The 23,672-nt window shown below is 41.4% G+C and overlaps 3 protein-coding genes across 3 annotated transcripts; 2 read left to right on the top strand and 1 right to left on the bottom strand.

Annotated features, from left to right (window-relative positions):
* Positions 1-5,797: 5,797 nt before the first annotated feature.
* LOC131885083 (uncharacterized) lies at positions 5,798-9,676 on the top strand. Its single transcript, XM_059233016.1, has 4 exons — positions 5,798-5,955; positions 6,029-6,207; positions 9,086-9,229; positions 9,477-9,676. The coding sequence occupies exons 1-4, from the start codon at positions 5,941-5,943 to the stop codon at positions 9,505-9,507; spliced, it is 369 nt and encodes a 122-aa protein (XP_059088999.1). The 5' UTR covers positions 5,798-5,940; the 3' UTR covers positions 9,508-9,676.
* Positions 9,677-9,693: 17 nt separating this feature from the next.
* LOC131885073 (uncharacterized) lies at positions 9,694-15,816 on the bottom strand. Its single transcript, XM_059232997.1, has 3 exons — positions 14,768-15,816; positions 10,799-14,693; positions 9,694-10,734 (listed from the first exon to the last, which is right to left on the bottom strand). The coding sequence occupies exons 1-3, from the start codon at positions 15,611-15,613 to the stop codon at positions 9,980-9,982; spliced, it is 5,496 nt and encodes a 1,831-aa protein (XP_059088980.1). The 5' UTR covers positions 15,614-15,816; the 3' UTR covers positions 9,694-9,979.
* Positions 15,817-16,659: 843 nt separating this feature from the next.
* LOC131885079 (cytochrome P450 2C31-like) lies at positions 16,660-20,150 on the top strand. The gene is made up of 2 exons (XM_059233012.1): positions 16,660-18,458; positions 18,528-20,150. The coding sequence occupies exons 1-2, from the start codon at positions 17,138-17,140 to the stop codon at positions 18,722-18,724; spliced, it is 1,518 nt and encodes a 505-aa protein (XP_059088995.1). The 5' UTR covers positions 16,660-17,137; the 3' UTR covers positions 18,725-20,150.
* Positions 20,151-23,672: the final 3,522 nt, after the last annotated feature.

The raw sequence follows: 23,672 nt of genomic DNA, 5'->3' as shown, positions 1-23,672 counted from the left end.
AATTTAGAGTAGGGGAAGTGGGATGCATATCCTCGGCCAAAGATGGGAACATGGAACACAATACTCAATCCCTTGAACTCAAGTCCTCGATTATTATCATGGTTACCAGGGTCAAAGAGGATAAGTTCAACTTCGCGCGGTCTTTTTTGGACTCTTTCAACTTTGAAGACAGGTCGTTAGCATCCTTCAGGGATTTATCCCAGGCGGATGTACGGTACAGCGGGGGCAGGATCCCTCTATGTTAATCCATTTGTTGTAGCTCCCAGTTTTCATCCATCATCATGATCATGCGAAAATTCCTTGTTTCTGCATTTCCTCCTTGTTCGTGTGTGACTGTCTGTCTGTTGCGTTCAAGAATCAAAGACATGAACAAAATCCCCATGAGAGCTTATTTGCTCATTTCATTTCACGACGAGATATCTACACATTCATTTAAAATCACGTGTTCCCTTCACGATTTCAAAATGTTGGCCATGATGAAAATCTAGCGAATTATTGTTTCATGTTGGTTTGAAGAACAGCGAGAGCAAGGGCAATGGAACACGCCTTTATTTGATAGAGACTAAGAGTACGAAATTAAAACACGCGTGTAGCTAGATCAGCAGATAGGTCTCCTCACAATCTACTTCATATTTTATATCTGTGAGTGGAACAAATGAAGAAGCATCTTATCATTTCTTGACATTACTATTATACAAAAGTGGGGTGGGGAGAGGAAGAGAGAGAGAATGCGAGAATCTTAATGATTGCAGATATTTTTCCTCCCTCCGATTCTATTCTTTAGAGACTGCACGTTCAAAGGGATTCCGCGTGTTCCACCCCCTTTCGTATCACAAATATGGTAGTATTTGTAGGTAGGTGGTTCCAATTATCAAGCACAAAAGCTCCCCCCCCCCATCTCTGTAGACGCTGACATCCATTTAACTGCCCGGGAAAAAAATCTTTCTTTCAAGGTGCTTATTTCGCCTTTCACCCCTCACTCACTCTCCTCTACACTTCAAAGAAAAAGGACAGAAAACTGAAAAAAATGTCCCATCCTCCCGTTTCCCCTGAACCAAGCTTCTTCCTCGTTCCAATTCAGCGCGTATTTTCACAAACGCGTGCTAAACAGGTTTTTTTTACTATAGTTCTATCGCCCATATAATAAAAGAGTTTTTGTATCTGGATCCACTTCTAATCTATTATGAATTTAAGTGCCGCTCTTAAAAAAATACTCAAACAAGCTTTTGAAGTGTCTTAGTGTGATATGAGCCAGACATTGTAAAAATATCTCCCATGAAAGGAGATCCCGTCCATTAAGAGGCACAAAGCTGAAGGAAGTCAAGGAAAGGCACAAGGAGAGAACGAAAAGGGACCGACGGCAAAAAGGGAGAGGAATGTCATTTTGAATTTTTCAAAAGCCCAAGGATTAATCCTCCTTGACTTTAATTATTGTGATGCATTGAGCCACTCCCCCCCGATACCTCTTCCCCCGCCTATTTAGATCCCAAAGCTGACAAAATCCCCAGTGACAACGACGTACTCGCCCTCAAGAGGGAAGAATCAAGAACGAGGTGTGAAAAAGACCCTTGGAACATGAAGCCTTGTTCATCCAGAGAAATATGAAAATGGTGCATATATGCAAAATGAGCCGCTCGTTCTTCTCGTAATGAATGTCTCATTGCAGAAGTTTTGTCACGCAAATGTAATAATAAGCAAGAGAGGAACAAGCAGGGAACACTGGGAACACGTTCCCGGATCAAATCCCCCTTTCCAATTCATTGTATTGGCAAGACTATGTACGGCGCCTGATGTCTGGTCATTTGAACACGTACTTAGTGTGGAAGTCGGATCTTTCCATTTCCATTATAGAGTGTATGGAGCAAATCTAAAACATGTAACCAGAGATCTTTCAATGGGTAGTTAGTTCCCCTTGCTTTTAAAAGTTGCTCGAAATGTTAATTAGTTCTTAGGTGGCATAGCACTGAGTGCTTGTGAGACGCTTGGGAAATGAACAGAATTGTAAATGTCGCCGAGAAATGGGATCAAGAGAAACATCAGATGCTAATCCGGAACGTCGAAGGAAATATAGGGAACATAATTAATTAAGCTGTTCTACGTAGTGACCTTCGAAAGTAACCAGAATAACAAATCTTAAAATAAAGTCGATGGTCATGGTCAGATTTAGGTAACACAGGAGAAGAGCATAACAAAATTATTTTGGAACATGGTGGATGTCTTGATGACCACGTTTTTGGTAGCCAAAAGCCCTTTTTTTTCAAAGTGAAATACAACTGTATAATGTAACGTGTAAGAATTTCATTTCTTTTTTACATTAGTTGTCCTTCGTTAGTAGTGTCTTGATGCAAACTTTACGATCAGTTAGGGAACAAGCACCCAAGGCACTTTGGTGCCTAATATGCTAAAGACCTCTCCGCGTGGTCATAATTATTTCATTACGTTTTCAGAGATTCGAAAATAAGTGCTTCTGACGATTCTTTTTAAATTTGCCTCGGATATGAAACACTATTTTAATTTATACATAAATCTAAACACTATTGTCACACATAATTTCTCGCTTTGTAGTTCTGTGTTCCAAATAAAACTGGAATGCTGCCATTTTGCCTTTTTTTTACAATGCATAATTGTGCAAACATTCAGAAGGATTGTACAAAGGCCTTTTCTTTTTGCTATGTCATTATCTCTATCATGTTAACCTTTATAGACATAAACATAAGCAGAAAACCCGTTAGGTCAAAATGCCAGCCATCACTTCCATAATTTACAGGGCCCAGCACAAAAATTACCCGACAAAGGGTGGATTTTTAGGTCGAGTGACACCTATTCTTAAACGAGTAATGCCACCCTTGTTGGTTCATACTATTGACAAAAGTCATTTATTATTTGACTCTCGTTCATGCGGGCATGGCATTTCCATCAAACACCCCAGATCACACAGTAAATACATATTCTTTATAACAAAGACGAAAAACGGGGCAGCTACCCTCTACCCACCCTCCCTCCTTTGATCATATCCCTTTCTTGTTTCCTCTCCAACAAATACGGTCATGGCCTTATTTACCAGGGGTGGAATGAGCAATATTTGCATGTAAATGCAATTATTTTGTCTTGCCTCTCAATACTGTTGAGCCTCTTCTGACAACACACCAAGTCTTGATACATTGCTGCCTACATGACAATCCAGTTTGTTTCTTTGTACCTCTAAATCTTATAAAATGATAGTTTTATAGCCAATTTGACTCACAAAACCCACTAGCTCACAGATAACTCAAACTCTAGTTCAAGCTTTCGGTGCCTCGAATTTGTTATCCGCCGAGAGGGGCTGTTTGATTAAAAATCACCTATTTTTCAAAAAATGTGTTGTGAAAGTCAACCAATCATTTCGAAAACTATCCGTGTCAACCTTTAGAACAAGGCCGCTAGGAAGCGAAATTATTGAAATTATTGGAAGCACATCGTAGACCGTACCATGTTTAATGAAATGGAAATAAAGTCTTTCAGTGTTTGCTATAGAATCACAGTGCTTTAGCTGTTACATAAGAACCTACGCTTAAGGATTTGTTGCTTGGCTAGTTTCACTCCTTTTCAAATCACTCATACATTTATGTATCCTCATGTACATATGAGTACCACAAACTTTGTTTTCTACTTTTGATGAGTTAAGGATCCACCTTTTTGTTTTTAATACGATCTAGGGAACCATGGGATGATCTTGGAATGGTTATTTTACGACCGAGATGGGATCTCAAGGCCAGCACTAAGAAACAAATGTGTCTGTCCCCATTTTGGAACGGGTTAAATGACACCAGTTTTCTAGATGGACCAACGAGTCTCGTTACTGTCCTTGTTTTCGCCCTGGTTGGGAGGAGTGCCATTATTTTCGCTTTATTTAGCCCCACATATTTCCACTAATGTCCCTCTGAACATTGTGTTCCAGCGAGCCAATAGCGTGGAACGGTTGTACATATTGGCAACTCTGCAGTGTGCATGGCTATGCAACCAACTCTGGGCCTACAAATAAATCATGTTCCACACACATTCGCCCCAAGATTAATTGAACTTGTTCTGCGGAACCAAATGGGAGAATAGATGCAGGTGTGGAAACTCCTGTTTTTTTGGAACTTACCTTCCGGACGGCTCTTGAGTGAGTAAAACCAGCCAAGTGTGTTCATTTTTTTTGCTGCCAACCTTTCTCTTATAGTATTGACCTAGTCCGAGATTCTAGAAGACTAAACAATCACAGAAGAATGTTTGCAGTTGACCTCCTAGCAATTATGGATGATGGAAAACGGGCATACCCGATTTTCGAATCTAAGTGCTGTTCGCTTAAAAGGTGATTTGCCAGGAGGGACTAATGGATTTGTCTTTGTATAGTAACTATTTCCACTCCATATAACGGAGACCGAACACAATGCTTATTTTGAAATAACTGTAATGCTGAGATGAAAATATTGATAAAATGGAAGGTTCCGTGGATCTTGAATCTACGATCTCGTGACATTTGGAGTTCAGAGTTTTATTTCGACAAAACAAACCTGGAACCATACTTCTTGCCAGAAGACATCAAATCACAAAAATTTCTGGTCCAGCTCAGCGGTTCTTCTAAGATAAAGGGCATGCATGGGTTTGAAAGCCTTTGAGGCAACCATATGGTGGAATATTAAATAAAGATGAAAGCGCCGTATTCCCAACCTCCTCAAGAAGTAAAGTGTCCCTCGAGAAACTTTGGGTTGGTACTCAGAACTCTAGCTTTTACGAGGATGGGTCAATGACATATTGGACAGAAGTATCATATTTTTCTCTCTTCCTGATGAATTTTTAGTACGAATCAGTCTATATATTGTTTTAGATGGGGGTTTCATCTTTGCTTTGATTAATTTGCTCCGATTGTGTATTTGTTTTTCAGTTATAGTTTAGTGAGGAGAGATTTGCTGTAAGAATAATTTTTGGTTGAAATGTCTGGATGGCGACTTGATTTTGTTCACCCATATTTGTTGGATCCATAAACTTTTAAGATTAAGACCCTAGAATTGCCTATTGTATGCGTGAACGTTCAAAGAACAATGCTTCGCAGCCCCTAAAACTTGAAATTGTGTACATCTAAAACGCTAATAAACCTGGTTTATTCAATGTGGCCTCATGATTTTTGCGTTTGATATTAACTTATTGGAGTTAACCTTCATTGAAAATTATCAATAACTAACCTTAAGTACACTTATTTAACCCTCGTACAAGAGTAAGGACACCTTAAGATATTGACATGGGACGGAAATGAAAAATTCTCATATCCTATTTCACAAAATTGGCAAACTATGCAATTAAAAACATTAACTAGTAGAAAGACTTGAACAAACTTGGGTCCAAAACCCAGGGAAGGGAACTCAGTAGAGACAATATCAGTTATAAAGTATTCACCACACTGTTGGTCAAAACCCCGAGCTTTTAAGAAAACAAATTTGTTAACGAACGTCTCTTAGATGTTTAAACACCTTATTGCATTTAATAGCAACATTTGAAGTTTCTGCTTTCATACCTTAAGTTTGAAAAGGGACTCAAAGTTGGTCCGCCCAAAGACGACTTATTATGACAAGAACACCGTCCCAAGTCCATTTATCTAGTAGTCCATGACTAACAATGCCGTTTCTCAGTCTGGCCAACTCCAAAGATCCCACTTTTTCTCCAGATAAATCTGAAGATCGCCCAACCAACTTTCACGCGACAATAATCCCCCTTTAGTTCTTGATCAGGCGCAAATCATGGGCTAAGTCCCATAAAGCACCGCTTCTTGCCGGCCAAGAACCACTGGAAACCACTGGATATAAAAGTCATTCCTTTGTTCGGTCCCCCCATCAGTTCTGATTTCGCGATTGTCCAAGGACATCAAACTCCCTTCTCGGTTTCCGGTTCCCGCGTTAATTTCCCAACCTCCATCCACTCAGAATGAGGTGGGCATTGGTAGGCAATAAAAGAGCCCTCCGAGGTAACCTTTCAGCCTCATTGCTTCTTGACGTTCTCTGTTTGCTCACAGGCAATACTTTTGGGTGGTTTGATCGTGCTCAACCATCATCAGGCTTCTGGCATGGGACTACCTCGAATCTACAAAGAAGCCATGGAGGAGGACCCCAATGAGGTTAAAGACGAGCCCGCTCACGCCTCAAGAGTGGGAATGGGCAATCGAGCACTTTTGTCTCGATTTAACATGATAGGGTAAGAGATCTTTGAAATAGAAACAGCATAGACATTGCCAATGCAAAGGCTCCGCTTACTGGTTATCAATTATCATGCATGATGTTGCCAGTTGGCCAAAGCAAGGTTGACCTATCAAAATATAGTGGAACATTTTTTATTACTGATTACCAGAAAGGTTGGATAATCAAGATGGCCATTAAAAATCTGGATCATCAGGGCTGTTTAACACATGCAAATGCATGTCTTCCCTCTTTTTTCAAGCTTATCACATTATTTTGTCTTAGCATTTTTCACCTTTTTGGCTTAAAAGTTTTCTTTTTTTTTTCATTGATTGTCCCATTTGTCTTAAAAAAATTGAAGAGATGGAAATCATTTTGGCAAATCATTTTGCAATTTGCTCATTTGCCCATTTCAGTACTTTTGCTTTTTTATTATTATCAATAATTTCACCTTTATTGAACAATGTACCTCTCTCCAATATTCGTTGGGAATATGTAAGCTGTAAAAGGATTTATGTCAGACCTGAGCGGCTTGATTATCTCGCTTTACATTGCCAAACGCTCAAGTAGTTCACTTGATGCAAAATCATTCAAAATTCGCCATGACGCTGTTAATTTTGTTCAAGGCAATTGTAAAGGGTTGCTTTAATAACTGTCCTCAATTTGGTACTTCGTTCTGGAAGGATGATTCGTCGATGAACCGACTTTTTGGCCACCCTGAGTGGGGCGAATGTTTCTTTCATTTTTAAGGGATTGGACGTCATTATGGACCTAGGGGACTATCGTTTAGAAACCTATTTGATCAAGTGAAATTAATAAAGTGAAGTCAGAGTGTTACTAACCGAGTCCCGAACGTTCTTGAAAAGGTCTAGCGTCAAGTTGAAAACAATAACCTAACACACAATACTCTTTTGCGTTTTGGCTCCTTGCACAAGCTAAGCAAAATATAAGATCTTCCCTGATGATTCAATTGAATACATTGTTTGTAAATAAAGTATATATGACCTTTTTTCATGTTCAAATACATTTTTTTGGGCCTCAATTTTTGGGTATCGCGTAGTTTTGCTATAGTAAGGTTTGCTTTGGGATATTTTTTCCATTCAATTTTTTAGTTATAGAAAACAGTTAGATAAAGAATTGGAAGGTTTCCTCTCATTATATTTTTGAATGTTCATCAAAATATAACTTTTACTAGGTTCAATGCTAGGCCTTAAAGAGGATCTTGCAAATAGAAAAGCAAATTTGTGGTCATGGTCCAAATTGTAAAATAACTGAGGGCTTTACACCTGAGAGATAAATAACAGCACATTCAATTTTTTGCCGATTTTATGAGCATGTGTCCACAAACTAAAGTAAAAGCAGCAATTCAACGGCATAGTCATCAATGGCTTATAGTGTGTGTGAAAATACTAGATTTTGCTCTAATCGAAACAACACATTAATACTTTGGAACTTGTTCCAACCCTGAATTGTTAAATTGTCAATATATATTTGAATGAAACTTTTCGATTCACCTCAAGGCAATTGACAATGGTAAGGTATGAATGTTTTGATACCATTTTGGATTTGTTATCGTAAAAGAAAAGTTTAACTTAGAGCTTGAAAAAAGGTGTCAATTCTGAGGTCAGAAATATCCCCATAATGAGCCGCATGCCATATCAGAATAGCAAAGGGCATTGATAGGAAAGGTAGCTCCCTCTGTTAATCGTATCTACCAGTTTATGTTATGCTCTAGCACTTAAAAATGAGTTCGACAAATTATCATTCAGAAGGAATTTCTTTGTCAGTGTGTGGATATAAATCGTCAGAATTGCGAACTCAACTTCTGTATGCTGAGTCTGGAAAATGTAGCTTCTGAAAACAAATTTCCAGCATGCTTTAATGTGTTTTAGAGTTATGTACTTATGTGAACTAGACATGAACATGCCTTTTCACAACAAAATTGTTCTTTTTGCTTACCTGACTTAAAAAAGGGCCCCGTACATGATTACGATTAGACTTCACTCTTTTTGGTTTTTCGAAAATCTGGCAGCATCGAAAAATTGTACGATTTATTTCCCGCCTATTCAACGGGCTCAAGCTCTTTAAGGTCCATAATGAGTAAATGTCCCACTAAAGGTTGGGGTTTAACATTAGGAAAAGGATTGAGACGAAGAAGGACAAAAATGGAAACATTAATGTATATACGGTTTTGCTATTCATGACAAGCCCCTTGCAGGTAAAATATAATTTCTGTTTGCTGAAAGGATATTTAAGCCCAAGCTTAGTATGCTCGGAAAGAACTCCGAATATATATGCTTTCTAGTTGATGATATATAATAGCTGAGTGGTCTGATGAATCCAAGGTGGCACAGTTCCCCAGAAGATCTCAGTTCGAATCTCGTCTTTGGAAGACATCCTTGTAAAGGGGGAAATGTGATGTTCGATTGAACTATGGCACCAGGTTTTGTAACAGTCTGAGACCAACGTGTGGTTGTAGCAGAGACTTACTCGCATTATTGGAGTCAGCAATCTTAATTTTACTTTTGAAAGCAAGCAATAGTATAAGAATGATAAAATGACGTGCTCCTTCAAACGGCAAGGATTTTACAGTCGCAGGGTAATACCCAACACACTTCCTTCTAAATTACTTCGATGAATTTCTCGGTAATTTTTCGAAAAACCGAAAAAGAGCCCTTTTTCGTTTCGCGTTTTCGTTTTTGTATTTTTCGAAAAAAATAAAAGTCTAATTACGATGCTGTTTAGATCAATCGTAGTTTAAACCAAGTGTTGACCTGTTTTTCCGCCTCAAAGGCAAGGTTCGAGCTCTTTGTCCAATCCAACAAAAAGGCCGAATTGCATGTTCGTGCTTAAAAAACACAACCAAATATCAGGCACGCTTAATTTCGATGTTACAGAGTTCGATCTCTTCGAGGCCCACCCCCTTTAATGGAGATGTCTCCCATCATCTTACCGCTTGAACAACGAGCTTTATGGAGAAATGTGGCGCCGCCTCAACTTCGGAGTATGGACCAAAAATACTACAACAAGGTTAACCCGGTGTAAGTGATTTACAATGGGGTACCCCCACGTGGTTTCGTGAAGGTAAATTTTGAAATGCGACAGTACTAAATTTTACCCAGTCGCATTTCAAAATGTGCGTTCACGAAACTATCTGATACTCGCAGTAGGTGCAACTGGGTACAAATCGCATCTCAAAATATGCGCTCACGAAACCATGCGGGGGTACCCCATTGATGCTCAACAGAAAATCATGTCTTCTCTATCTTTCTGTTGAATCACTTTCAGCCTCTACGACATGTTAGTCAATCGAAAATAGGAAAGAGCCTCTGTAACCATTCCATTTGCCTGTATTCTCTTCTGCCCTTCACCAAGCGATGTACCGTACTTCATCCCGTTGTCCAAATGAACCCCGATCAAAGTGGTTGAAGTGAGAAAAGATGTTCCTTAAAAGATCCAATAAAACATTCAAAAGTTTGTCGTCGAAACTGAACGAAGTCACAAGTTATTGCACAGACATATATTCTAATGATAGGTCGACCAAGGGATTTGGTACAATCCTACCAGAAATGAGATCTGAAGTAAAAAAAGACATAATATTCAACCTTCTAATACATTTGTGTTTATGTTGAGACTTATTCGATTCTGAGTTCAACTTGATCTAGCTTAAATTATTCCAACATACTGCTTTGTAAAATAGGTGTGGCCATCTCTTCAAATGTTTGTAAGGCAAGAGCATTCTTCCATTTCGTAGGCTTACAACGACTAGTGAAGTAAGATAGATTGCGATGTCAACTCTTCAATAATGGATTAGTGAGAATTTTCTGAAAGAATTTGCCCATCTTCTCATCTTGGGCCAAGTCTTTCAACACGACCTTAGGTTTCTTCGTGAAGACAGAGGACACGTTTTGAAATCGACTGTGTCCAGTTTTGGTGGCATGAGTGGCCAAATCATGCATCGAAGAAATCACATTATAGCTTTGATTCAAATGGAAGAAAGGCTTCTCGTCACAAGGTTGGCATTCAGAGCAAATGAAAGTTCCACAATCGTCGATTTGCAATTTGATCTGGATGTTTAGAGGACACTGAATCGGATTGATGAATGTTTCTGACATGTCATTGGGGAGTTCCGTATCACTTTCACTTTCCGCCTCAGTTTTCATTCTGAATCTCTTAGAGGATCTTAACTGGACCTCATCCGTTGACTTTTTCCTTTTTGCACCAGAACGTGGACCCATGGACATGGGTGCTGATGTTATGCCTAGCTCTAGTACCTTAACAGTACCCCTTAAATTCACAGCAGCATCGGCAGTCCGCCTCAGCTTCTCTGAAATCACCACGTCCGGACAGCCTTTCATGGCTCCGTGAAACGTTTTAGCCAAGGGCCCAGTTGGTTTTTGAGATGATTTGGAAGTCCCACCCATTTCGTTGGCTTTCTGGTAAAATTTGGAACCAATGACACAAGATCCACTGGCACCAGCCTCCTCTTGATTCTCGGAGATCAGGTACTTGCCCAGGCAAATCTTCACTTTGGTTTTGGCCTCATCTGAAAAGTACAGGATCACTAAGTTAGTTCTTAATCTTTGGTTCAATCGTGTTCGCTTGCTTACCGGTTATATCGTGTTTTCTGCATTGGTCCTCCATATAATACTGACTGGGAGTGATGAAGTTGTTCTTGCAATCAGAGCAAGACGTGTAATTGTGATGACGGTCTTGATGGAGGGCATAAATCATGTGAGAAGCACATTGTCTCAAGCAGGTCAGACAAGTCACCACATCCTTGGCAAAATAGTCCACTAAAAAGTCCCGGACGTTCCACTTATGTTCACTCACTACATGCAACAACAAATGGGTGGCATGTTCAAACTTTTCCTCACATTTTGGACACGTGGTTACTTCAGGGACAGACTTCACCACCCGAGAGTATGGATTGGGATTGGACTTTCGCCCAAGAGTGGGCGGCTTTAAAGTCTGGGTATTCAATGCCCTCAATCTGACTACTAATGGTTTAACATTTTTCATAACTCTCTCTGGAAGTGTCTTTGGAGTAGACTCATCGTTTGGTTTTGGGTCGCTTGGTTCACTTTGAAGAGAGGGTTCTGGCTGGGAAATGCTCGGCGGTGTGACTTGAACGTCTTTGTTGCCATTAAATCGATCCACCGCTTGAGCATATTGGACCAAACTCGGTTGGTTGATAATCCTGGTGTTGCGGATCTCTTCATGGATACAATCCACCACTTCCAAACTCTTGATACACTTGAGTGACTTTGCATTGCCTCGAATAACTTTATCGAAGTAATTCATGATTTCTGCATGGGTAGAACTCACAGGATTCGTCTGAGACACTTCACACCACTCCAAGTAGCTCAAAGTATGTTGTTCATTTACCAAATGTATCGGTGTGTCAAGGTGTGCCTTGTCATTGACATCTACCTGACATAAATAACAATACAGGGACGTCTCTTTTGAAGATGTCGTCTTCACTGTTGCAACATGATCCTTGGGCCCAGGTTGGCCAAGGCCAAGATGGTGAGGCGAGAACACGTGTAGACGGAGATGCAGCTCGTCTTTGAAGTTCCTATCACATGAGACGCATTGAATGGAAGCCGGTATATCACTCTGTAGTCTCTGACGGGTGTTGAGCTCATGTACCACACTTCTACAATGGTCCAACATGTTGTCGATACTATAACTCTCATGAGGACAAGCATAGCACAATAAACGAATGAACTTTCTGTCTTCAAGTTTGGTCGAGGTAAGGTTCTTAATGTGATCCTGAATCGCTTGGCAAGTCCCCAACTCTTCTTTCGTGTCCTTGTACCGGACATTGGAGAGAGTGACCAAGACCCTTTTCAAGTTTACTTCAATATGAGTGAGTCCTTGGTGCACTAACTCAAAGAAAAGCTTCACATCCTTGACTGACGCCGTGAGCGGGCAAATTGCTCTACCCTTGCAGTACTTCACAAAAGCATTCAAGATTTGAATCGAAGCCAAATGTGATCTGCTTTCCAGGTGAGTGGGCAAATCTGTTACAATTTCATTGCAAGGCTCGCAATGTTTAGAAATCGTAGGTGTGCAAACCTGCAAGAAATCTTTGTCCAGGTTTTTACAGATTCTCTTTCCAAAATCCCCTTTGTGCCAATGGGACCACTGATGAAAGAGATGAGCTCGTGAGTAAACATGTAGAACAAAGTATTTGGTCTCAGATGGTGCAATTCGGAACCGGGTTCGACAGCTCTTACAAAGCAGGTAATGTTCCAGTTGAGGATTGGTGTGATGTATTTGGAGGTGCCTGAAGAGTTCCTGAATGGTTTTGAAATCGATACCACAATTTTTACACACCACGGGAAAACTTTCCCCTGTCCACTCTGTTAGTGGAATCTCATCCTCAAGTCTTTGGCTGACCATTACCAATGGAGAATTGTCTCCCGAGTGAACTTCCTCATGGAAGTCTATTGTAGGCTGGGACGGTCCCTCTGGCTCTTTGAGCAAAAGAGCCCGTAGTTGGCAAACCTCCTGCGAACTGATTTTTTGACAGAGCCCTGGGGATAAGGTTGCCAAAAACTTCTCAAGATCATCCTTGGATACTTGTTCAGTTTTCATGTGCATTTGAGCAAAGGTTTTCAATTGCACCAATTCCAAACTGTCTAGTGCTAATTGGCGTTGGGCACAAAACTTTTGAAGCGCTATGCTCATGCTGTTGATCTGCCCCTGGTTCGTTTTTGAGGGCTTCAACCCAGAATCAGTTCGGAGTAAACTCACTCCAGGTTTTGAGGATGAGAGTGCAGAGAGTTGATTGGGAGGGTGCACCTGGTTTAGATACTTAAAGTTGTAGGATAAGTGTTTTGGAACCAAGTTCAACACTTCCTCATGCAACAAATTCAAATGATAAATAAATCTGGATGCCGGAATTGACTTTGCGCATTTGCTACACCTGATCATCTGGCTGCTTTGACTCTGCTCAATTTGGTCTTTATGGATGCCATAAACTTCCTTGGTCAAGGTAACCTTGAAGTGCTCTTCAATCAAGTGCAACAGAAGGGCGTGATGGCTATGGAAGTATTTGGCTTGATGCTTGTAATTAACGCACATCAAGCACAAGTGCATGTGGCAATTGCTTGGAAGTGACTCATCCCACACTCTATGCCCTGACTTCGATTTCATCTCACTCATAGTCAGAGATTTGACCCAACACAAATTGGCATGCATATCCTCAGTCGCACTGGTTTTTTTCACTCCTTGTTCTTTTTCCTGAATACGGTGGAGTTGCTTGTAAGAGTTTTTGGTGGCGTAGGGTACATGATCCGACAAATGCTTGCACAAGCGGAGATTTCTCCCAGGGTGTGAGTCAAAAGTCGATTTGCAGCCTTCAAATGGGCATTCAATGGTGGTGGTGCTGGCACTTTTGGTACCCTCTAGCGACCAAAAGCGCACAAATTCGTATGCCAGTTGATGATCACTGGCCAAGTGCATGACCAGCTGCAAGATGTTGGTGAATGTCCTTTTGCAAGTAATTCTTGGGCAATTGTGCAGACTTTCGGCAGAGTTTTTGGGCGGTATGTGAGGGAGAATATCGGATAGGAGATGTGTCAAAATGATGTGTTCCTCTAAGACGGATTGGTTGGAAATAGCAATACGACATATTGGACAGATATTGATGTTGAGCCCCTTGAAGCTCTCCAAGATATCATCTTCGACTCTTTCGAATTCAGATAAGAATTGACCCAACTTTTTCACACTCGAAATGAACAACGAACTTTTGGTGTGAGATTGTAGATGTCGGACATGCTCAACCCGACCGAGGATCTGGTAATTGCAATTCTTCATATCGCAAATTTGCAATTCTTTGAGCGGGGGAAGATGGTAGAGGCCAAGATGTTTGAAAAAGAAATATGTGGCGTGATGAAATGTTAAAGGACAGAAAGGACAGACAACTTCACAAGAACTTTTCATAGGACTGGGGCGAGGAGCCTGCGGGATGATGGCTCTTAGTACGGGCAAGACTTGGTTAGTCGTATTGGTCGTCTTAGAAGGAGGGGGAGGAGACGAAGAAGAGGGAGTGGGAGTAGAGTAAGGAGGAGGGGCAGGAGAGGGAGTAACAGGAGAAGGAGGGATAGGAGAAAGAGGGGCAAGAGCGGGAGGAGGAGAGAGAGTTGACACACGACACGCACTGGTGGTAGGATTAGAATAAGATCGGTCTGAGAGAGGCGTGACAGCACTTGGAGGAGCAGCCACTGGGGGAACAGGGGCAGCAGAAGAAGAGTCTGAGTGGGGAGTAGAAGAGGAGGTCTGGACAGGCTGAAGGGGACAATCAGACCGGGGTTGGGCAGTCAGTGAAATGCTGATAGAAGACCGAGGCTCCGTACCTCGCGGTTGTTGAGGGGATGCCAAAACGGCCATGGACTTGGGTAGAACTCTGGCTTCATCCACTATGATTTTACTCATCCGGATTTTGACGAGCCGGACATAGTCCAACAACAATCGTCGGTAGTTCTTGACCACTCCCTGAAAGAAGCGTGGACTTTGTGTGAACGCCAGAAAAGGAAAAATCTCCGTATAAAACCCCGCATCAAACTGACCTGTGACAGTTTGTACATTCGCTCCTCTTCATGCACGATCGCTACCAGAGACTCTCTTCGTAAGAACATCAGGACTGCATCAAGGTCTTCTCGGACCTTTCGACGATCCTCTGGAGTCACATCATTCTCAGGGTTTTTCAGATATGAAAACACCTTTCGCATCCTCAATGTTTTCTCCAAGCATTCCACAAAGTAGAGCACTTTGAACATGGTGTGTTCAGCATAAAGAATAAACCTATGGTTCGTCGTCCGTTGATATTCTTGATCGATCTGCCATAACATTTTAATCGTCAGCAAGAAGGCACGGTTTTCCGTCATCAAATCCAACACGTCGGCCATATTTTGGGGCGCCCGCACCATCACAGAGCGCAAAAATGGCGAGGGAAACGTAAATTTCAGGGTGAAAGGCGCACCATTTACCCGGTGGATCACCTTGTATTGGACATTATTCCACGATACTTGATCCCGTTCCAAGGATTGGAACATCTCCTCGGGTAAGAAGATCTGAGCCGGGTAGTTCCCGCATTCCACTCGCCGCACGTATTTGTGCCGCGCGTGCGGTCCATTCCGCAACACTAAAACCAAATGACGGTCATCCGCGGCTTCAAGTATCGAGGTCTGGATCAAATCCGGCTCTGGACCCGCCTCAGCCTTGACCGATTGCCGTTTGGCTGCGGCTGAGGGGGTCGATGTGGGCGTGGTCGGCGTGGACCCGACTGTGGGTTGGTTGAGGCTATCTATGGCGGCAAAGTCCCGGACCCGCAAAAAACCTGACACGGGCTGGGCGAGGTCGTCGGATTGGGTGAGGTCGATCAAGGGCGGAGATGGGGGCGGGCCTGGGTCCATCCTGACAGGAAAATGATGATGGGATATTGGGTCAAACTGTGAATTTCTCCCCTCACTGACAGATAAAGTTTAGGTTGCTGAGGAAAGGTAGGAAAGCGTCAAACATCAAGGCACATCCAGGTTTGCCAAGGTATGGGCTCAATTTGGGCCAGAAAAGGTTGATGCACGTTATTTCGGGGAGAAGATGGATGCATACTTTTTAAAGTAAGGTGACAAGTGAATGGCCAAGTTGTGGCCGTTGACTCGTAGGTCTAAAACTAATAAAAAGAGGTTGGGGGAAAGTTGAAATAGTCGGGATAACATATTCTAGAGTTGGAAGAGAAGAATGAGGCCTTGCCAAAGCATCTCGTCAACAAATGAGAGGGCCTGAAAAGGCAAAAGTTTAAAGAGTTGATCATGCCGACTCTTTGGAAATCCAAACTTAAAATCGTCATGCCTAAAGAGCAACAACGACTATTGAAGACACAGAGAGCCATGAAATAAAAAGTCTGCCAATGGCGTCTGGTTTTCTTTTAATTGATGCGAATAAAAAAAATATAAAAAAAAATAAACCACCGATTTTCATGAAAGAAAGAGAAAATACTTTACTAAGCTTCCAAGTCAATATAAGTATTCACCGATCATGGTGTTTTTAAAGGTAATATATATCCCAAGAATGAAAGCAAACAAGAATTTGAAAAATCAATCATAATAAGCGGGACAAGATGTAATTCGATCGGAAAAGCCTAGCACCAACTTTCGTGACGATGGTCAAGGCTGTTCAATCTGTCAGCCCTGATTTGAGATTCGCTTGATTCACACCTACTTCCGTGGGAATATAGTCTTTTGAAAACAAAAGGATTAGCTTCTTGTCGTCGATTACGGGTCCAAATCGACAGTTTCATGCAAAAGAAATTGATAACTATGGGATAAGTTGCTTGTGATGTTTCATCCGTGCGTTACCTATGGTTTGTTTGGTAGAGGGTCGTTTTAGGTCCAAAACGCTAGGAATCCTATGCAGTCACGCAACCTTGAGTTTCTGCAAATTTTGCTGTTTTAGAACGACTAAAAATCCAGGAAAATGCATTTCATCATACGGTCGTGGTGATGTAAAATGCACTCTTATTAAGCCATAAGTCAAAAGCGGGGTCAACAGTTCCTCGTCTCTTATTGATAACACTGACCACAGCCCGCTTTCCGATTCACAGTGCCTGGCCAAATATTGTTCATTGCTTCTTCTCATCAAGCTCTATTCATGGAGGGAACTGCGTTTAGTTGAGCCCTAATGATCACAATCTTTAAAAAAAAAACCAGTTTTTTGATAGAAAAGAAGCAGTTGTTTGATTGGAGAAAGTAGCTTTAAACCCACGTTTCAAGTTCTTGGGAGGGAGAACATTTTCGATGACCTTCAGCAAACTGCTTGTTCTCTTCAAGCATAGTTTCAATTCAACTAAAAAGTACGAACTAGGCTATCTCAGATACAAGTAAAACATTGTCCTTTGAGCGGTGAGGGCCTAATTTCAAGTCTGTTCTCCAAGTAAAACCATGTTTGGACTGCTCCTTCTATTCTGCGCTATTTTATTTCTCTACAAGTTCTGGTATTTGAAGACCAAAATCCCATCTAATTTCCCACCGGGTCCTTACGGTTGGCCTTTGATAGGCTACTATCCCGTGGTCAAGGATTCCAATCTGAGCAATGGTCTCATGGAACTCCAACGAACCTATGGACCGGTATTCAGTGTCAATTTGGGACCTTCAGAACGCTACGTCATCATCGGAGACCATGACATCCTGGAGGAGGCCTTCAAGGGTTACAGTCTCACGCCCAGACCGAGTTTGATCCAATGGTTCAATGAATACATCCGATATGGCGATGGACACGAGCATTCAAGAGGTTTGATCTTCTCCAAGGGAGAGGAATGGCAAGAGCAGCGCAGATTTACCTTGAGAAATCTCCGGGACTTTGGCTTTGGAAAGTCTGGTATGGAGTCTCTTATCAAGATGGAGGTTGAGGAATTGCTAGAGGTCATGGAAACCGAGGTGGGAACGGATGTGCCTTTCAACGTCAATTTCTATGCCTCAGTCATCAATGCACTTTGGACCATATTAAACGGAGACCGAGTTGGTTTGAACGATCCCACCTTGCAAGAAGTGATTCGTTACGTGAATGATATGGTATCTCAAGACATGAATAGTCTGATCAATGTTTTCCCGGCAGCCCGTCATATTTCCAAAGAATGGAGTGGCTTCAACGAGTCGTTGAAACCGGCCTATAAATTTCTTGCATACATCAAGAACACCATTAGCGAACATAAAAAGACTCATGATCCAAACTCTGAGGCACGGGATTTCATTGATGTCGTGTTGAATAAGATCCACGAAAGTCAGGATAATCCGAAAAGTAGCTTCCACGGCGAGCTTGGTCTTCAAAATCTCGAGGCCGGGGTGCTGGATCTTTTCATCGCCGGGATTGAGACCACTTCCACGGCCTTGGTGTGGAGCTTTTTGATCTTAGTGACCTATCCGGAGATTCAAGAGCGGTTGTATCGAGAGATCCAGGAAACCGTGGGTTCTGATCGACTCCCAACAATGGATGATAAACCAAAAATGCCTTTTACTGAGGCTGTTATGCAAGAAATCTTAAGGTTTTCATGCATTGCTCCTTTAGGCATCTTTCGTGAGGCAGATCGTGATATGAAAGTGGGCGATTATTATCTGCCCAAAGGAACAGTTGTATTTTCTCATTTGTATGCCATTGTCAATGATCCGAAAGTGTTTCCTAATCCCGAGAAGTTCGATCCAACCCGGTTTTTAGATGAGAAAGGCCAATTCAAGCGAAATGACAAGAACATCGTTTTCAGCACAGGTAGGACAACCATTAATCTAAGCTTGATATGAGTTCTTAATTAGTGTCCATACTGCTTGAAACTTTCAGGAAAACGAGACTGCTTGGGAAAGACGTTGGCCATTGCTGAATTATTCCTATTTTTGACTGGATTGATCCAAACGTATCAATTCCTGCCGTCATCCGAAGGGAGTCTTCCGTCTTTGGAATGCGTTTATGGATTCACGCGTCATCCACAGAAATTTTCCCTTCAATTTAAGAAGCGTACCAAGTCTTCAGCTTATTAAATTGGTTACCAAAACCGAGTTCGTTGGATTCTAGCATTGCCATGTCTCAAGAGTTTGAGCAAGTAAGCTCTATCCATACTTCCTCAAACGGACTTTCAGAGTCCGATTTTGGTACTTTAGTCACGTGATTGCAAAAACGTGGCTTTACGTTTGATGGATGGTTTTGATGCACGCCTCAACAGTTTTCATGAAGCCCCACCTTTATTACTTTCAATATAACACGACGAAGCCAAACCAGCCACAGGCTAAAAGGAACCGAGGGGTCAATAACTTGTTCCTTGATTATAGACAATTATTTTGTTTAAAGCTGAATATGGCATGTTCAGTTTCATGCATGTGTATATGCACAAGAACCATACAATTAAGCCCTGTGGACTTATGAAAAGGGTTTTGCTCACCTGGTTCCTAATGGTGCGTCTACACGACAAATAATTCGGCAAATAATTAGCCATTTCACAAACATTGTTTGCCATTTCACAAGTATTTCACAAACATTTCTCGATTTGAACATGTTTAAAGTTTGTTTGCCCAAGAGCAAATATTTCATGGACGACACCATCCTCCCCAGCCCTTCCAACCAAGGTGTCCATTTTCAGTAATTATGGAACTTGACTCATTCGATCCATGATGGTTTATAATAAAGAAAAATGTATTGATTGTGGTTCATTTTGACGCAAGATAACCCCAACTTGGAGTATGAAGGGGCCTGGAATTGTCAATCAATGTTCAAAGTCATCAGATCTCATCCCGTCCCCTCTTCATTCAATAGCCACACTTCCATCTCCTATCGACGATTGAACGATGATCGAACAATCGATCGATCGATCGATCAAGCAACCAACATATCACCTATTCTCCGGAATCCGGATTCATCTCCTCCCGTCCAGACATGTAAGTGTCGACCCAAGAAAACCCACCTACCCCGGGCCTGTCCTCGGGCTCAGCCCGGTCACGGACCCGGACCCGGCCATGGTCCCGGTCCCTTCATTTACATCCGTCTTCTGTGAGCAAGACTTGAGCGAGCCACCCCAAAGCTAGATACATGGATTCCTTGACCTCGTCCAAAGAAGACTGATCCGATTCAAGTTGGATCAGATCATCAGAGACAACGGAATCATCGGCCATCGGCCCATACCTGGAGGTTCTTGGCCGGTTATTAGTCAGCCCTCGGCCGACACACAAGCCCATGATTGGTCCTCTACGTACACCCTTGAGACCCCAGCAGCCAGACCAGCCAGCTACTTTTGGCTGCTCTTTCGTCCATTTCCCGCCCGCCAATTTTAGCAATTTTGGCCATGAAAGCCAGATCAGTCGGATCTCAACGGATCGAGTCCTACCCACTGACTCATTACTTTAAAGCTGCCCATGGCCATCACCGTCCCTGTGAAATTCCGTCTGTTCTTGTGTGTGGGTCCTTATTTGTTCTTATAAACTGAACTCTTTTTTAGTCAATGCCATCTGTAATGTTAACTGCATATAAATATCCAAAATTGCCTTTATCATGGTTAATGCTCTTACTATATTTGTGTTAACGTTTCTGACATGACCTTGAACTATATATCGTTGTCATATTTCGACCCGTACTCGGCTATTAAATAGTTTATGATACTCTTAGATATCTGTTGTCCATTTATTCACGATTATAAAGAGTTGGAAAATTGGTCAGGTTTTCGTTTCCAATCAGTTGGTTTATGATTTATAGTCAAAATGAATGTCGAAAACCTTTCGAAAAGCGAAAATGTTATTAAAATTGCATCATCAGGTGGCTTATGGTACAGTTCATAGAACGGGGCCAAACATGCCTTCAAGTAGTAATCGGTTTCAGCCAACATATGACCGCACAGATTGAAATGGGCAAAATAAAGGACCTTTTTGGAAAGCGAAACATTCTCATCATGATAGTGCCCATCGGTGTTTTTTTTTCAAATTTCATTCCTCAGTTTCCCTATGTTCATTTTGCTAATCATCTTGTTTACCGTGCATAACATAAATATTGAATGAAAGACCCATTGAGAAATGATACAATCACTTGCAAGTTCAGCGGATTAGAAATCTAAATCAAAATATTTGTCAAACCGTTTTGATCGGGTAGTTTCACGTGTAGACGGCTCAGAGATGAACTGTTTGTCAAATGCCAAACATTTCCGAAATTGTTAGGCAAACTTTGTGACAGAAAGTTTCTCGTGTAGACGCACCATAAGACAAAGGTCTTTAGATATGTTTGCTCATGTAGCAATTGATCAATGATTTTTGATAAGCTATCAACTATTCTAAGTTTGTGAAATGAGTAAAACTTCATTCAAGTTAATTCACAAATATGAAAATGGCGCTTGTCACATTTTACAACATCTCATAGAAATTTCAGCTTGGCCTGTTTCACTCATTTAAATATTGGTCTTACATAGTTTCATTCTCTTTGCACTCAATCCTAGTGCCCTGTTATTAAAAGAGTGCAACAGTGAGGTCAGAGCACCAATGCAGTTAATTTTGAACCTTCAATTCTGTTCCAAAAAATTGAGTTTACATGGATCCCGGATCCAAACCAAACACATTTTTGTAAATGTTTATGCTTTAAGAGTTAGTTCTAAGGTTTAAATTACTTTTCAGGCATCCTTATCTGGAATCACAGCAACACCAGATTCAAACTAGGTATTTTTCCAATAGAAATATAGAAAGTGGCTCAACAACTGGCATTTGCAACATTAAAAGTACGTTAAAGGGTGCCTGAAGGGTAGCTAAAGCCGTATATGACAAGTAGAATCAGAGAATATTATGTAAACGCGTTTGATTTGGATCTGGGGCCCACTTAAACTTATTGTTTTGTAAAGGAATTAAAATTAATTTCCTATGGTGCACTGGTCTCACTTTTGTTCTCTTCTAGATTCAGAGCCCTACTCAATCCATTCCTATCTTATCAAAAAACGAGACGAATGTAAGGCAAGGGTAAAAAAAGATGTTCTTTGGATGAACCATCGTGTTGAGGATGGCAGTGATGATTCCGTAACGCAATGCTCCAAATTGATAATCACGCAACTAAAGTACCAAAATCGGACTCTGAAAGTCCGTTTGACATACTTCCTTATTCCAATTCCTCCCTTAGAAACTTTGAGTGTGGTGTGTGACTTTTTAATGATTGCACAGCGATTTGCTGTTAATCAGCTAGTGTTGAAAATGACTATCGTTTATCACTCTCGTAAAGTTCCTAAGGCAAGAAAACATCGTATCGCCTAAAATACAGATTATTCAAGGGCCTGTTATGGTCATTCGTCACAGCGAATTGGTTGAGCGTTCGCTCTCCAATCCGTTAACACCTGGTTTGAATCCAGGCTTGCCAGGACCAAACTTCTTATTGGTAATTGATCATAACACGAGTTTCAAAAATAATCGGTTATTTAGAACAATGAAGTCAATTACTCTTCTTTCTCGGACCCCTTCATTGTTAAATGTGATCCCCTCAAATATTCGTAGGGAGTATATAGGTGTAGACCCAGTAGCATCCTTTAAGTCAAATTTGGACAATTTTTTTGATCAAAATTCTTGATCAACCCTATATTCCAGGGCTAGCCTGAACTTAAAGGTGCTCTCAATACGCACGATAACCCTCTGCGATCACTAGAATTGACCCTAAATCCTGGGTTGGGACAAAGCTTATGGGTACGTACAGTATCTGATACCTTTCGTACCTTCTCTGATCATTATACGGTACAGTCCCAACTTTTTTAATTAGGCACCTTTAAGCTACAGCTGACTGATGACGTCATCTTAAAAAGGAAAGGTAAACAAATCTCCTAGGCGGTCACTTTTCCAGCGCTACTACGACTATTGAACACATTTAGCATTCATTCCTCCAAAATTTCAATGAACAATGTCGCCTAAGCCAGGTAGTCCTTACTGTTTAGTGGTTTTGTGCCGTCGTGATCAAAACTCCAAAGAATAATCCACAATGGAATCTATGGATTGAAGCTGTTTAATCATGTGAAGCCATTACACTCAACATTCAAGAGTTCTGGAAGGATGGATGAATCGCATCCACGGGAGTCTCTTACAATCAGTGGACTCGGGCAAATTTTATTCAGAGGCCATTGCAGTGGTCAACTCATATTAAAGATGATGTTCACCCACCCTTTTAGCCGTCCACTTTTCCGGATGGGCCAAGGATCGGGATCTCCTTCACAAATTCCAATTTGTTTTCCAGAGCAGACGCTCTACCTCAACGGCAGCTACTCTCCTCCATGAAATTGTCAAATCTAACATCAAGAGAAGAGTGCAAGTACGGATGCTTTGTGGATCTCTCCACAAGCACCATCAACCCAACTTTCCTCCACCAACCATCTCAAGTCATCAATAGTCAAAGCTGGGGCCAGGATCGAAAACATTTCCAATTGACTACCCATCAAGAATATTCCCTCTCCAATAGTTCTTCAACTCTTCCGGACCTACATCAACCCAATTTTCCTCTACTGCCTTCACCTATGGCTTTCCAACTCCGCCCAATCCGCCCTCAAATCCGCCGATTTTTCTTAGCTCGTGAAGGATCAGATTTGATGAAGACGAGCAAATTAGAAAATGGGCCTTTTTTGGAATTAAATGTCAAATCTCGTACATGTTACCATTCATTTTTATGCGTTCTGCTTGTCTATGGAACACTTATGCCTGAAACATTCTTGACCAGTGAGTGTGTTTAAAAAACTTTTTCCCTAGCATGGTTCCAAATTATTAGTCCATTATTAAACCCTTCTGTTATCATCAATTCGATGTTTGAGTAGTATGCACAATAAACAATTCTAGTCATATTTAGTGTGATATCACATTCTAGTCAGGTATTTCATCGTTCTCGCCATTTAATTCAAATTTTCTGGTATCGATTTCTACCTGCAAGTGCCCATCTGCTTGTATTCATGTGGAAAGGTGCATTAAACAAATTCAGCATTTCAAGATACTCGATTCC

This window comes from Tigriopus californicus, chromosome 8, assembly GCF_007210705.1.
Source record: "Tigriopus californicus strain San Diego chromosome 8, Tcal_SD_v2.1, whole genome shotgun sequence".
NCBI classification, from domain to species: Eukaryota; Metazoa; Arthropoda; class Copepoda; order Harpacticoida; family Harpacticidae; genus Tigriopus; species Tigriopus californicus.
Note: the sequence above shows the minus strand (reverse complement) of the source record. Positions and strands in the feature narration are given on the sequence as shown.